General features: G+C 33.8%; 1 protein-coding gene across 4 annotated transcripts in view; it reads right to left on the bottom strand.

Moving 5' to 3' along the window:
* Nucleotides 1–15,762, bottom strand: part of LOC118904894 (pleckstrin homology domain interacting protein) — a 125,419-nt gene that overhangs the window by 22,990 nt on the left and 86,667 nt on the right. For all 4 annotated transcript variants that reach the window (XM_036870994.1, XM_036870995.1, XM_036870997.1 and 1 more), the window contains exons 23-30: nucleotides 13,806–14,037; nucleotides 9,425–9,544; nucleotides 7,880–7,987; nucleotides 7,182–7,306; nucleotides 6,969–7,051; nucleotides 3,897–4,008; nucleotides 3,657–3,718; nucleotides 1,062–1,217 (exon numbers count right to left, since the gene is read on the bottom strand). In XM_036870994.1, coding sequence (XP_036726889.1) covers nucleotides 1,062–1,217; nucleotides 3,657–3,718; nucleotides 3,897–4,008; nucleotides 6,969–7,051; nucleotides 7,182–7,306; nucleotides 7,880–7,987; nucleotides 9,425–9,544; nucleotides 13,806–14,037 — 998 coding nt within the window. The remainder of the gene's footprint in view (nucleotides 1–1,061; nucleotides 1,218–3,656; nucleotides 3,719–3,896; nucleotides 4,009–6,968; nucleotides 7,052–7,181; nucleotides 7,307–7,879; nucleotides 7,988–9,424; nucleotides 9,545–13,805; nucleotides 14,038–15,762) is intronic.

Here is a 15,762-nt window from a genome sequence, read left to right as displayed (position 1 = left end):
TAAACAAACAAGTAAGTTTATAAATTTATTTTTGTACTGCTTAAAATACTTCAAAATTCTGCTTGAATTAAGCTTTAAGTTCTAATCCACATAACCATTAGTCTACCACTATCTTCTGATAGAAAATACATACAGTTTAGCTAACACAGTCTCACTTTTTATTATGTCTACATTTATACTGCAAAATTCTAGGAGTATTTGTTATTTATGGATTCCTTAGAAGAAAAGAGATGACAGACAATATATAAAGCTGACTTATTAAAGAACATCCACATGTATTTCTATAATTAAAACCAGGCCATTCCTGAATCTATGTTATGTGTTTGACAGTAATTGTTTTGACATAATTACTAAAATTACCTAAGATAGTATCTGAGACAATAATTAATTAAGTGTTGCCCATATTTTAAAAGACTTCAGATGAAAATATCATCCAACATGTGTCTCCAATATCTTCAGCTCTTATTCATGTTAATTTCTCCCTTAGACTCTTTAAAGCTCATTCGTTACTGAAAGTCTAGGTTAATACAAACCACCACACTAGTTTAGAGTTATTTTGGGCACCAAAAGTTCAGATAATCATGCTTTGTGGTCATTGTTCTTTTTCTTTTTTTTTAAATAAAGCAAAGCAGTTCACATACCCTCTCCCTTCCCTTTACAAATATTCTATTGTGTATACCTATATCAAGTTAAGAGGAAAACTGGTACAGTTACCCATATAATTCAGCTTTCAGCCCTCCTCTTTCAAGTCGCATCATGTCAGCTTGAGTATGTCAAGGATTTTAAAATTAGGTTCTGGAGGATCTAGGTTTTTCAACGGTACCCCTGGTGTTTCTGGGGTCCCTCACTCTGAAATTCAGCTAGAGCAACCTCATTTATAACTGTTTTAGATATTTAAGCCCTGTGTAAAATCGCATTAAAAAAAAAAAAACCACTTAAAAATGTTTGAAAACAATGACATGATATTATGGAAAAAAGTTTTGCTTGAAAAGTAATATTTTTCCTTTCCTTTGCTTTCTGGCAACATCTTCTATCTATATTCATGTGTTACTATTATTTACCTAGTGTCATTAACTGGTTTATTCCTGTAACAATTCTTTCACATTCTTCATCCCTGGGATTGGAACCCCATTCACCATCAAGAGGCTTATAGATCAATGATCTGCATTCAACATCAGTTAAAGGAACACTGGTACCTAGTTCTTCAGGAAATACAGCTAAAATACAAAGAAAGAAAGCAGATTTAGTGAAAATATGTGGTAATTTACTAATATTTAGGTTACCTTTAGAAATTAGAGTTAATATTGTTATAAAATTAAAGTATAATTTTGTAAAGGTTTGGTAAGTATATTCTTTATTTTCATTAAAGGAAAGTATGTTTCAAGGGTCAATAAAATTTATTCTTTAAAACATTAATTTCATAATTCTCTAGATGAGCATATAATTACTTCTCCAAAATTATACCTGACAACTTGCTCTATTATCAGTTACAGGTGAAGGAGAAAGTATTCCTATAAAATGATGCAAATTTAAAGTTTTCTGAATCATTTCATAATATGTAATCTCCATGTTTACTTTGATAAAACGCACAGGTGAAACTGAGCAAAAGTGGTATTCTTTCAGAAATGCTTCAATCAAAGGCTCAGTTTTTTTCAAATGTGGGAACAGAGACAATTATGAATACTGACAGATGATTCTTACGCTTCTTGCTCTTAAATGATGAAGGTATGCTTTCTGCATGCCTGAATCTTTAACAGAATCATTAGGGGGGGGTGGTGACATAAAATCTACAAATCTGCCAAGCAATTTTTTCTTTGAACTAGACTTCATGAGAGAAACATTTCAAAATATGCTACTATTTGTTTACAAAATTTCTCCTCCTCCCAAAATGTAATTAAACTCTATGAGTGCCCATGTACGTGTATCCAAATAGAACAAAAACAACAAAAATCACCCCCTCCACATAGCAATATATTCGGGTAGGAGACAAGTAGTATATTACTGTCACTAATTCATTTCAAGAAATACCCCAGACATTACAACATCGATTAGCTTCATTTCTCTCATATTCACAATAGTCTGATGTGACTTCAAATTCAAACCTTCACAAAGGACAGAAATAAAACCAGAAGATAAGCCATGTAACACATTTACAAGTTGATTAAGATATTTTAAACAGCTCTAATTTAGCAATGAGATGAAAAAGACATTATTGGTATTGGTATCTCAAAGTGATAATTTCTAGAAAGTACTAGTTTTGAACAAAATCAGCATGACCATTTTCTCATTTCTAAGATTTACTAGATTGGGTTTACTTTTTCCACATTGTCTTTTCTCTGCTTTTTTAGAATACAATAACTAGTGAGGAACTCCATTTATAAATGATTATTTCTACTATGTTACAAGTCAGGCTTTTTTTTCTTTTTGTTTTTTAAAATCTTTATTCTTACATGATCGTAAAAGTAACATACTATTAAAAAAAATCAAACAATACAGAATAATGTAAAAGATAATTTGTGGAAGTCCTCATATCCCCACCCTTTATAAATGATCATTATTAATAATTTGGTATATATTCTTTTAAACCTTTTTAGGCATATACAATTGTGTGTGTTGTATTTTTTTTTAAACTGAAACAAACATGGACAATGAAATAGAAAGAAAATGCAATCTCCAGGCTTCAGCCACATTGGTCTTTTCTCAGTTCCAGGAAGATGTCATACTCACTGCCTAAGGCTAACTCCCAAATCCTAAGGCAATGCGTCAGGCCATATGCAAGATGACGGTTATTATTATTAATTATAATTACCTACTCATTGAGCCCTTACATGTGTCAGGCTCTATAATAAGCACTTTACACATATGATATCATTTAATCCTCATAGCAGCCCTCTAAGGAAAGTATTAGTTTACACAGTTTCAAAAGCTGAATCCTAAGAATCTGGAGTTTTGAGATTTAAAGGAATTGTCAAGATGACATAGATAAAAGACAGCAGAGCTAGGATAGAAATCTACGTCTCACTCAAAAGCCTGAACTCTCAGTATTACATTGTATTTATTCTATGTATTCTGCTGGAGTTACAAAAATATCTTTGATCCCAAGTGCTCATCTTCTAGAGCAGCGGTCCCCAAACTTTTCAGCACCAGGGACCAGTATCATAGAAGACAATTTTTCCACGGACGGGAGGTGGGGGTGGGGGGTTTGGGGGCGGAGTGGGATATGGCTCAGGCGGTGATGCGAGTGGTGGGAGCGGCAGATGAAGCTTTGCTCGCTTGCCCGCCGCTCACCTCCTGCTGTGCGGCCCAGTTCCTAACAGGCCACGGACCAGTACCGGTCCGCTGCCCGGGGGTTGGGGACCCCTGTTCTAGAGTGAATAATAATTAGCAAATCAGTATCGTATTCTGCTGTAATTAATTTCAACCTTCCCTGTTAAACTACAAATTCCAAGTGGGCAAGGATTATGTCTAATTTTTTCACTGTTATGCCTCCCCTACCCTCCAGGGTCAATAATAGGTGCGTAATAAATATTTGTGGAATGAATATTTTCTACTTGGTCTTCATTAAGAACTCTTTGTAGTTGCAAGTTAGCAAATCAGATTTTTATTTAAGAAATTAATTCCATAATACAGACACAAAAAGTTTAACCTACACTTACCATTGTTAGGTATAAGCTCCATATCCCAAGGACTCATCTTTTCTGTATCTCCATTGTCCCAGCTTAAAGGAAGGAAAACCTTTATATTAAAAAATCTAAATATTGCATTGCAATTTTAATAAAATCACATTGTAAAAATAATTACTTCAGTGTTTAAAAGTAGTATCTTTATCATTTTATTAACAGACGGGAAAACATTCAAAACAAGTTAGGCTGAACCAAAATACAATACTTCCTTACCAAACATTGTAACACTGAAACAAACTATCAGGGTACTCAGGCTGAAGAGGTTCCTGGCTTTCAATTGTTCCAAACCACCAGGCATCATCTATGACTGATCTGAAACGGTCACCTGGACAAGAATAAAAGCCATCTCATTACTCTGAAATGAAACGCTGCTGTTGTTACTCCTTTTTCCTTTAAGACACTTAAACTGCCTGTATGATTTTAAAAGACCTATGAAAAATGACCTACACACTCCAAAATAAATAAGTAAATAAATAAAATCAGCAATACTGGGGGAAAAAGTTATTTAATAAGCACACCTGAAGTGTGACCGACTTTCAGCACCATTTTTTTTACATTTTATTACGGTAAGGAGAAATTCACTCTTATCTTAAACATTTTTACCAATCTAGCACATCGTTAGGACTATGCACAAATTTTTCATTCAAATAAAAACACAGATAATTTCTTCCCAACAAATATTTATAGTCTATCTTTATTTCTTACTTTCTGTAGGGAAGTTCCTCTAACCAACAATTAAGAGTCCAGGCTAAAAACAAACCGAACAAGAACAATCCAACCTGCTTTCCTTTGACTCAAATCACCCTTAAGTTACTAACACTCATCTATACACTCACTTTCCCTTTCCTATAGAAACAAATAAAAAAGAAACAAAAACAACTAATCTCTGTAATAGTTTTGATCCAAGATTGGTTGAATCTGCGGAGGCAGAACCCATGGATACGGAGGGCCAACTATATATAGCATAAAATGAATTTAAAAAAGAAAAGAAATTTAATGACAAAAAAGAAAGCTGGAGTCAGGCTGAATTAACAGAACACAACTGCATGTTGTTGAGTTATATATATGTGTATATATATACTCTGAGTGGGTATGCACTGGGATCAAATTTAGATTCAAATTCAAGCATTCTAACAGCCAATGTTAAGAGGGAAACATGATGTATTACTAGACTAAGAGTCTCTGATTGCTCCTCAGATGCATATTAGTGACACTACCCTTAGTGAGAAGCTAATATATAATTTAATAAACAGCACTACTGACACCTCCGACACCTTACAGTAAACATAATAATGAGTTTCATAAAGCTATTTCTTACAATCCTATTGTACCTAGACTGACGACATTACGCTAAAGAGGAAGAAATGGATAATGTGTGCCTGACCACAATGAATGATACTGCAGGCTAATGACAATAAAGTTAAGCAAGGAATACAGTCTACCAGAGCAAGCCTTAAACATACCTGAGGACAGGCTGAAGTAATTATTATTGATGTAATTTTAAATGGCAGTTGGTAGATACATGCAAATATCTTCAGAAATAGAAGACTAACTAGTATTAACTTTAGAAGAAATAGTAATCTATAAATTTAGGGGAGAAAAATGATAAGACCCAAATGAGAACATTCTGATGTACATCCATTTGAAATATCTCTCTGATCTGTCCAATGCGTGCCGTATTCCTTTGCTTAGGTTGTCAGTGCATTTCTAGAATGTTCTCCTGGACTCTGACTGCTAATATTTGTTCCGCCAATTTCTTGGCGGATGCGTGTCCTCAAAAATAAGAGATGAAATTGATCTTATCAACTAACGCATGTAAATAATTTAAAACATCATATGTACCAAAGGCTTACATCTAAAACCAAGAAGAACTTTTTAACTCTTTCTTCTTGAATTTACTTATGGTTTTCTAAATAATGAGTATATAGCTATTTCTTCACTCATCAATTTTAGACATTAAGTATTGGTCTCTCTCCATATAACTGTATATAAAGGGTATGTGCATTTTATTTAATCCATATTCAGTTTTCCTTTGTCATGACTACACTGTATAAATATTGTTTGCTAATGAGCCAAATAGCACACAATTCCTTTCCTATATAATTTTGTATAATTGCTTCATTTTCTTATGGTTGGTTTTCTCTGAATTTATGATTATGTCTTCCCACATTCTCTAATAGCTCAAACTATAAAACACTCTTCAATACATAATTTCCCACAAAGTCAAACATGTTATACAATTTATCAGTTTCACTTTTTTTTCCTGATGATTTCACTCTTAGAGGACAATGTTTTCGGGACTGTTTGTTTTACAGACTTGCTAAACAGATGCTATCCTGAGACTTCTGTTGACTGTTATTTGGGAATTCCTTTCGGTGCTTTCCTGTTCTGAATTTCCTGTCTCCTGCAGAGATTCCGTGTCTTTTTCTTTACTCCCTTATTTGATGGAACACATCTTTCAAAGCTTCCCGAGAAATGGCACATGGGTGTAAATTTTTTTCTGTAACTTGCATGCCCCTAATTTTAATGACTTGCATTTCCATAATTTTTCTTTTTACAGCACACATGTAAATTTCTACATTTACCAAGACCAAACAAGAGACAACAAATCACCACACAAAGGCCTTCCAATGGCACTGGAAGAGGGATGAAATGCCACGTCAACTGATGTGCTTTTTCAAACCAAATAAGCCATATAGGCACCAGAGTCTACTCCAAGATGACAGAGTGGCCCTGTCTGAAATTTTTTAAAAGGAATACTCTAGAAAATAGCACATCCGTCTGTACATAAATTAATGCACCTTAAATGCCTGGAGACTTTTAAGGATTTTAGAAGTTTTTTTTGAGTCTTGATTACAGTATTAGCTTTAATTTTAACAGAGTTAACCAATAAAAGAAAAATGTCAGTTCAGTTTTAGTCCCAGTCCAAATTATTAAACATTTTGAACTGGAAGACTTCTTTTGCTTCAAGTTTGAATTCTGTCATTAATTCCTTTGGATAAAAAGTTAATTCAGCACATAAAACAGCAGAAGGAATAGCTATAAACAATCTTATACATAGTTAAGAAATATAAGAGAGAAAATGTTTGGAATTTCAGCATCACCTAGATTAAAAGTATTTTCATTCTTAAAAATAAATAAATAAATTCCTGACACAATATCTTACTTTCTTATTAACATTCCTGCAAATGGCAAGATTTCTGATTATCTTTACCTAAATTATGAAAAATAGTAAGTCACTTATTAGATAAAGCAAACATTACGGCTTCTAAATAAATTACCCACCTATATTCCACCGCCTATATTTTGCATCGTCAAATTGTTGTCTCAAGACTAGGAAATCTATAACATCAGGCATATCATGGTACCTAAGTACAAACAGAAACAAACTGATTAGGTCATATACTTACAAATATCTAAAAGGCATTCAAATTTATCTGGATCTTGAAAAATAATCTACAATACTAAGAAACTATTGCCTCTTTCAACAGTCCTTACTTCATGGTAAATGATCCACCGGTCAGTTTGCCAGTATCAGGATCCAGAAAAGCAAGTTTAAGGCAGCAAAGGGTAGGCAATCCCACTTCATACTTTATGCCGACTATTTTCATCAGTTCTTGTTCCTGAGGAAAATACAGAAAATAAGAAACCATCTTCACAAAATAAACTGCTAAAACATGATAAAAAAAATTATCCATTTTAATATTGATCTAGGTGATTACTCTGTATGTATATGTAAAAATCCATTGAGCTGTGTACTTATCGGTGTACTTTACAGTATGCAAGTTATATCTCAATTTAAAAAAGAGAAAACAAAAGAAAGAAAAAAAAAAGAAAAAGGAAAACTTTAGCGAAATAAGAATTTTCTAACACAGTTCCAAGGACCTGGAAATAATTTTAAACTACTGCTGATAAACCTAGAAATACTTGCAAATTTACAAAGATGAAGTTTGCCTTAGATGTTAATGTTGTCCAGTTCTCACCATAATTACATTTTATTCCCAACTTATAAACTACTGGAATATATAAATTCAATCTTATGTTTCTTTAGAAATTAAACACCTTCTACTTCCCAGATTGTTTCAATTAGAAAAGGTATCTTCATGATACAGTTTCTCATAGTGAAAATAGTAACACTCAATACAATTTCCTCTATAATCGCATCTTTTTGGACTATTAAATTATAAACACCATACCCGTAGTTCCATTTTATGCCATGGCTGTTTTTTGGGATTGATACTATAAATTTTATTTTTCCGGGCCATTTCAACATATGCTTCATGTCCTTGTCGGAAATAATAAACCTAAAAAGTAAATAAAGTCACAATTTTAAAACTTGAATGTGTTTCCTTTGACGCAAGATGCACGGTATCAGCTGAAACTGCAGAGAGAATTTAATGTCCTTTAAACTAAAAGAAATTCTAATATTTTGATTTTTTTTCCCTTCTTTTCCTCAAGCTGTCCTACTGTCACTTAATCATAACCACAGTGTTCTAAATAACATTAAGAGGTTAGGATAAGCAGTTATTTTTTGGCTTTTTGGTTTCACCATTTTATTTTTGGATTCAAAATAAGTTAATTAATGTTGTATAATAAAGTAAGTTGTAACTAGGGGTCATGTTTAGTTGATTATTCACCTACTTTTATAGCAAGCAGTTTGTACACATGCAGGAAACTTTAAAATGAAAAATATATTTTCATATATATTTTCACATATATTTTATCATTATAAAGAGAGCAAGGCATATATTTATCCTCATTTATGGAGGTCAAATTTAAGTGACTCCTGACTACCACCCTGGAGAACTGGTACGTGAATACAGCAGTCTGAGCCCAAGTGTTCTTCCCATGACACTTCCCACGATAAATAGTTGAGCTTGTTAAAAAATGCTGCTGGAATTTCAAAAAATGCTATTAAGTTCTTAGCAATATTTTGGGATACCCATTAGCTTACACACATTCATTCTATTCATTAATATCATTATTGCTCCAGCTGCCTGGAACTTTAGAGTTACTTACTCTTGTATTAAAAAGTTTTTGTTTTCCTTTTTTTTTTAAAGCTGTCAACTGCCACCTGTCACTTTCTACTGTTAGTGTGCTCTGCTAAAGAAGCCTCTATTTTAATTCCCAACTTACTACTATGAATCTACTGAACACCAGATAACCCTGCCTCTTAACATTTATGCATAAAACAAGGAGACATGAACTCCTGAGTGGAAAAGTTTGGTCTAATATCTTACATTTTCATTTCAAATTCACAAGAACATAGTCCAAAACAATGGCCAACCATATTTTCTTAAAAATGAAATGATATTCGAATAGATTTTTTTTTAAGATCTAAGAAACATATTATGAACATTATAGTTACTTAAACAAAATACTTCTATGAAATAAAATGCTGAATTTTGTTTTTCTTTTACCATATAAATATAACTTAGGAAAAAGAAAACTGGCCATAAAATCTTCTTATTAAAAAATACGTATTAGTTTTTAAAATGTCAACGAAACCTCTATTCTCTTACAATATTTAATTTGCTATTGCAATTTTTACAGTAGCCTCAAAAAAGATTATCAGTAAAGCTTTCCTCCTAATTTTCCTTTTTCCATATAGAGCTACAAATATGTAAAATGAAATACTTTATAAAACTGCTGCAATTTTCTAGAGTTCTGTTTCAAGAGCTATAAAAAGTATTTAGTTACTTGAATGAAACAAAGGATATTTTTTAAAAGTTAAAAAATACCTCATCACCCATTTGTGGCACAAATGGACATCTTCGGGGGAGAGTATCTGTAATCCATGTTGAAGGTAACCATTCTTCTAACGTCAAACCATTTTCCGTTAGTTCTCCCACAGCCAATCTCTAAGTGTAAAACAATATAAAGTAATATTATCATGAAAGCATTCATCTATCAATCTGCCCTTTAAAATAACTACAAAGGTAGTTTAAAAAATAAAAGGGGAAGGGATCTTTGTACAAAAATGTATATTAAGTATTAAAAACCTTACTCTGGGAAGATGGCAGCAGTGGCAGTATAGTTATATTCGATTTCTCCAAATCACTCCATAAAAAAAGAACTAGATAAACCAAAGCTCTACAGACAATATTCAAAACAAAACTAGGTGACAAGATACTCCCATAAACACTGAAGTATAAGCTCTGTCTCCTCTCTTTCCTCTCAAAATTCTATCAGTTTCATAAACACTCCATGTAACAGACCGAAGCGTATTCGAGATTTTATTTTAAAAAATCCTAGTCATAAGCGTGTTAGTAAGAACTAAGTAAGATATTCTCATATGGGCTGAGCAGTGCCAAGATACAGAAGGCTAACTGCTTCCATGGGCTGGGCATTATACTTCCACATAGCCCAAGAATATTCCTTTAACTCCTTTTAAAGTAGCCATTTCACACACAAGCTTCTAAAAAGAATTTTTTTCCAGATTTTTTTTTTTTTTTTTTCAAACAGAATGCTGTCAAGCCAGGTCTCTTACTTTTGTGAATAGGCCTTTGAGAAAAAGCTAAAATTTTCTGGTCACCTACAGGTGGCCATCATAGTCTGGATATTGGTACCTTAGACTTTGGAAAAATGGACTTTCTAAGAGCTGAAACCTAACATATGTAAGTAGAGACAGAGAAACTTCATGCAGTTGATTAAAAATGTTTTGGTTCAGTGTTTGTAAACTAAGATTTCTAAATTTTATTCTCTTGCGTTAAAAAAAAAAAAAGGTGGTTATAAGGTAGTTATCACTGTGAGTTAATGAAAGTTCATGAAAAGAAAAAAGGTCATAATGGGTGTCGAGAACACTACCTGCAGCAGGTATGCTGTAGTTGCTACTTAATACTCATTTTCCTATTAACTCTTCTTTCTATTAGCCATCTTTGTTTGTATTTCTCAGTTAAGCACATCAGGAGAACTCTCTCTGGAGAGTAAGGGAGGGGTAAAGGACTTTGGCATTTACTATTCGTGAGATGGATCCATTGGAGAATTTTAGGCAGGAGAGTGATAGGATCTGACATATTTTAAAAGGATCACTCTGGATGCATCAGAGCAGGCATCTGCAAATTATGGCCCATGGTCCAAGTCCAGCCCACTATCTTCTTTTATAAATCAAATTTTATTGGAACAAAGCCATACCCATTCATTTATGTATTGTCTAGGGCTGCTTTTAGGCTACAATGGTGGAATAGCTGGCCCTCTACAGAAAGTTTGTTGATCCCTGCTTTAGAAAACAGAGCCTAGGGGGATGAGGGTAGAGGCAGGAAGAGAGATGGAAGGCTACTGCAGTAATACAAGTGAGAGTTCACGGTAGCTCACACTAGCATGATAGCAAAAGTGGTGAAAACAGTCAAGTGCTGAATGTATTTAGAAGACAGAGCCATGATAATAATTCCCTGACGGACTGAATGCGGAATGAGAGAAAAAGAAGAATTACAGGGTTTTGGTGTCAACAACTGGAGCTGTCACTGCTGAGCTGAGGAAGGCTGAAGTGCAGCGCGTTAGAGGGGAAAGCTTAGAAAATGAATTGTGTCGTGTGTTAGATTTGGGATGTAAAACCACATGACATGTGAACAGCTATTTTATCCACAAGTAGCTACTGAGTAGCCAGTACTGTTATGCACTGAGCACATCACAGAGTGAGATCCACAGATCGTATCCGTCTTACATATGGTGAGGTGTTCAGTTAAAGTGTCTGAAAAAGGTTTCCTTTGACTTAGTAAAAAGAAAGAAAGGTCGGAAAAGTCTAAAAACTACTTATTCCAGCCTCAACATGAACTATTAATACGCTAAGGCAAGCATTTCTTCCCAGAATGTCGATTAGGATAGCTAACAACTCTTACACGAGAAGTAATCATATTTATAACTGTAAGACTGTGGCATAGACAAGAATCATTACGATAAACATTATGACAATTCCTCAACAATTCTTGGGGAACCTAGAAGTTTTGGTTAAAGTAGATTTCTGTCAGTTAGTACTTACAACCACTTAGGGGATAAAATGCATTGACATGTCTCTAAATTTCCAGCCTCATGCATTGCGATTTCTTGAATTTTGGAGATACAGGTAACTGATTTATTTCCTTTCTATCCATGGATATTCTTCTAGGTCCACCTAAAATTTTATTTCTTCTGGAAACCTTATGTGAAACTCTAAGATAAGATGGCCCCATTTGGTTTCTGAGTTATTATCTATAAAATTACTTTGCCAATCAAACATATTTTATCATGTGATATTTATTCTATTTTTTTGGGGGGGGATTCAAACAACTTGTTAGTCACACATTGTTTCTGGAGCAAGTACTATACGTCTTACACTTCTTCTTATCCACTGTATTGCTTTATAAACTGCAGGCACCAGATAAAGATTCATCGCTCTGATTTCCAGAGCTCCTAACAGCATAAGGGATATATGTCAGATAATATCTGAGATAACTTTACTATATCTCTCGAGAATTCTATTTTTTAATAAGCATTTTCTATATTTGCCTAACTGGGTTTTTTTTTCTTTTTTTGCTTAATTCAAACAATCATATGGAAAATATTTTCATTTTTTTCATAGACGCAATAAATATCAACTAATTAATGATGTCTCAGTTACTTTTCAGCTCTACAACTCTATGCGTAAGAAGGGAAATATTGTGTTTACTTGAGATAAGACGACTAAGGAATAAGAACAATTCTATCTACTGTTAGATTCACTGATAGGCTAACAACAAACCATGTGAACAAAATCCGAATTACAGGGAGTAGCCTGTAACATCCTAACTTTATGCTATTTAAAATCTGTCCCACATAAATTTAGTGGCAGACAGACCCTGGGGTAATACTTTAAGCAAAACAGTGAAATGAAAGTACGCCAAACATTAACAGTGGATCCAAATGTAGCATGTGTGAAGGAGCCTGAGGTATTAGTTTATGGATAATCATCAAATAAACGGGGACCAGGTGAAGTAAACTGCACTCCTGCGACAAAAGAATTATGTGAGGTAACAATGCAAACCTCAAAAGTTCATCAGAACTGTCTTGAGATGAAAAAAAAGTTTACCTCATTAGCCAGATACATGGCTAAATCGGTTTTATCTGTCTACTATGTAAAATAATGGGTCAGCCTACATTTATCATCACTGACAAGGAAGAAGAGAAATACTGTGGCTAATATGTGGTACTCTCTTTGGTAAATATCCCCTAGACAAAGGCAAAGGAGGTGACAAAAAGGACAGTAGGCTGAGGAATGCAGATTCAAGTAACCCATAATTATAAAGCTGAAACAAACAAGAACTCAATGGATGCAGATAAAATAAACACTTAAGACAGAAGTAGTCTTAAAATTTTTCAAAGCTCTCTAAAGATAAAGACCCTACCGTCTCCCTAGTATTTAATTCTACAGCTAACAACTTCTATTTAATTCTAAAAATGGCAGAGGTTTTAAAAAAAATCTTCCATTTGTTTAACCAAATGTGCCTCGAACTTATAGTCTTCTGGGGAATACAAAACGTGTCCCTTGTATTTCATTTACTTTAGAGCAAAATTTAAACAGTTCTTGTTTTTAAAGTATTCCAACTCCGTAACAGCTAACAGATCTTATTCACATAACATTCATCTCTTGCTTTCTCTGATCTGTCTCAAAGTATCCACAGACTAAAGACGTAGTAATCAAACCAGTACTACTGACCTAAGGACTAGTGATGGCTCACATACTCTGTAAGTTAATGAAGGCTTGTTACCACAGTAGTATTTTCAGCAGTAACAGTTAATAAGGATGGTTGAAAAGTAAAGGCAATTAAAAGACTAATAAACTGTGTGTTTTGTAGCATTATTTTTTTTACATAAATAAACAAATCCCACTGGAGTCTCAAGAAAAAGATCTGCTCATGTTATACGATTAAATGCTCAATATTTACAATATGGTAATTCTACAAGTAAATACTCTCACATGCTAAACATTTAAAAACTTGAGGAAACTAAAGAGATCTTAATATATTTTATTTTACTACTGCGTACTTCTGAGTTTTTTCTATTATTTGCTGGTACACTTGAAAAATGTTTATGTTCATCAGCTGCACTTTTAAAATGCATGCTTTGTTTTTATAGAAAACATATATATATATATATATATAAATCAACCTTTTGTTTTCTTTCTTTGGGCTTCTTTTTCTTTGGTGATACTGGTCCATCTTTTTCTTCATTTACTTTCTTTCTTTCTTTTTTAATCTGTTTCTGCTTCTGTTTTTCAGATTCTTCTTCTTCATCTGAACTGCTTTCTGCTTTCTTGGTTTTATGCTTAGGAATTTTCTTTGGTGGCTGCAGATTAATTCCTGCATCTGCTGTCCAGTCAGAATAATCACTGGAGTAGTCACTAGAAGGAAAGAAGAGATTTAAAAAATACACAGACAAGATACACTTTAAGACTTTGTTGTATGAAAATGTCAAGAAAGATCATAATAAAAAGTAAGAACAGAACAGTACATACTAAATGAACTAAAAGTATTTCCTAACTTTCAACTCATCTTCTCAATAGTTTCTTAAACGTCTGTAGGCTTAATTTACTTAAGTATCTCCAAAAATTTTTAAGATAAATAAGGTCATAGTGCTAGTTAAACAATGAATTTAAGTACCTTCTATGATTTTAGCAAACATACAGATTTCTGAGTGCTGCATGTGTTCAAAATATTGTGGAGTATACAAAAATGAGGAGCACAGCACCACTTTCCTCAGCTCTAGCAACAGCAGAAAGACAGCCCTAGGTAGCACAGGAGGTACTGACACTGAGGAAGAAGCATAGGGATTCCTTTTTGAGGGCAGGTGGGCCCCTTGACACGGGAACGCCCACGGTAGAGCCCTGGTGCCTTCACGGTAGCTAGATACCGAATTGGCAGGGCCAGAAGTCCTCCTACCCAGCGGGAAGACTGTGCCTGCCAACTCTGCACGGCATCTCCAGTGTACACCCTAGGTGTATCTTATGCTTCAAAGCAAAGTAAGATTCAGAAAAATACAGGCCTAATATTTTATGTATCACTACCAATCGTGTTTGCCATTGGCTGTATCTCACTGGAAACTCAAGCTTTCTTTTCAGTTTACCTTCAACAGACCTAAGTTTTACTAAACTGATGTTGCAAAATAAAGAATCCAATTATGTTATCTTCTGTTTTAATTTTAGTACATGAGAATATTTCATTACTTGATTTTATAGTTTTATAAATATAATTACCTTAATGGAATCTAAATTATACTATGTTAAAATCAATAATCAGGTTGTCTAGATTTACTGATGTATATATCCTCACTCCTCTAAACATATTGCTGATAACACTGAAGGCATATTTTTCTGGAGTTTTATTCTACTACCTTGTCCCTCTGGCCCGAGTGTCCTTTATGGGCAATTTACCCATTATCTCCCTAAGAATAATCATCACAGATAACAATCAAATAATTAAGGTGTTTTCTAGTATGATTTCATGACTTCATCTTAAAACTTAAAATGATTTTGAAGAACTTAAATAAAAAATATTTTCTGACACTACTCTGGATATGTGGGAACACATCTGCAAGGCAAATAGCTACCTAGCTATCCTCAACTTAGGAGCATTTATTTACTCTAACCCCAGCCATGGTCACTGTAAACCGCACTCGCCAAATACTCACTGTTGTTACTCTCTGGAGCACTCAGCTCTTACAGAAAATCTGCTGCCGCCAGCACGGACTACAAACCCCAGAGGTCTATGTACTTTACAACAATTTCCCCAACTGCTGAAGCCAACAATGCTTTTTCAAAACAAGAACCTCTATGCTGTTTCATGGTTTGAGATACAGGCATACCTTGTTTTTACTGTGCTTCATAGACACTGTGTTTTTTACAAATTGAAGGTTTGTGGCAACTCTGCACTGAACAAGTCTATCAGTGCCACTTTCCCAATAGTATTATTTTTAGATTAATGCTGTTTTTAAATGTTTAATTATTTTTTTTAGACGTAATGCCACTGCACACCTAACAGACTACAGTATAGTGTAAACATAACTTTTATATGCACTGGGAAAATAAAAATTCGTGTGACTTGCTTTACTGCAATATTCTCTTCATCGT

This window comes from Balaenoptera musculus, chromosome 12 (genome assembly GCF_009873245.2).
Source record: "Balaenoptera musculus isolate JJ_BM4_2016_0621 chromosome 12, mBalMus1.pri.v3, whole genome shotgun sequence".
NCBI classification, from domain to species: Eukaryota; Metazoa; Chordata; class Mammalia; order Artiodactyla; family Balaenopteridae; genus Balaenoptera; species Balaenoptera musculus.
Note: the sequence above shows the minus strand (reverse complement) of the source record. Positions and strands in the feature narration are given on the sequence as shown.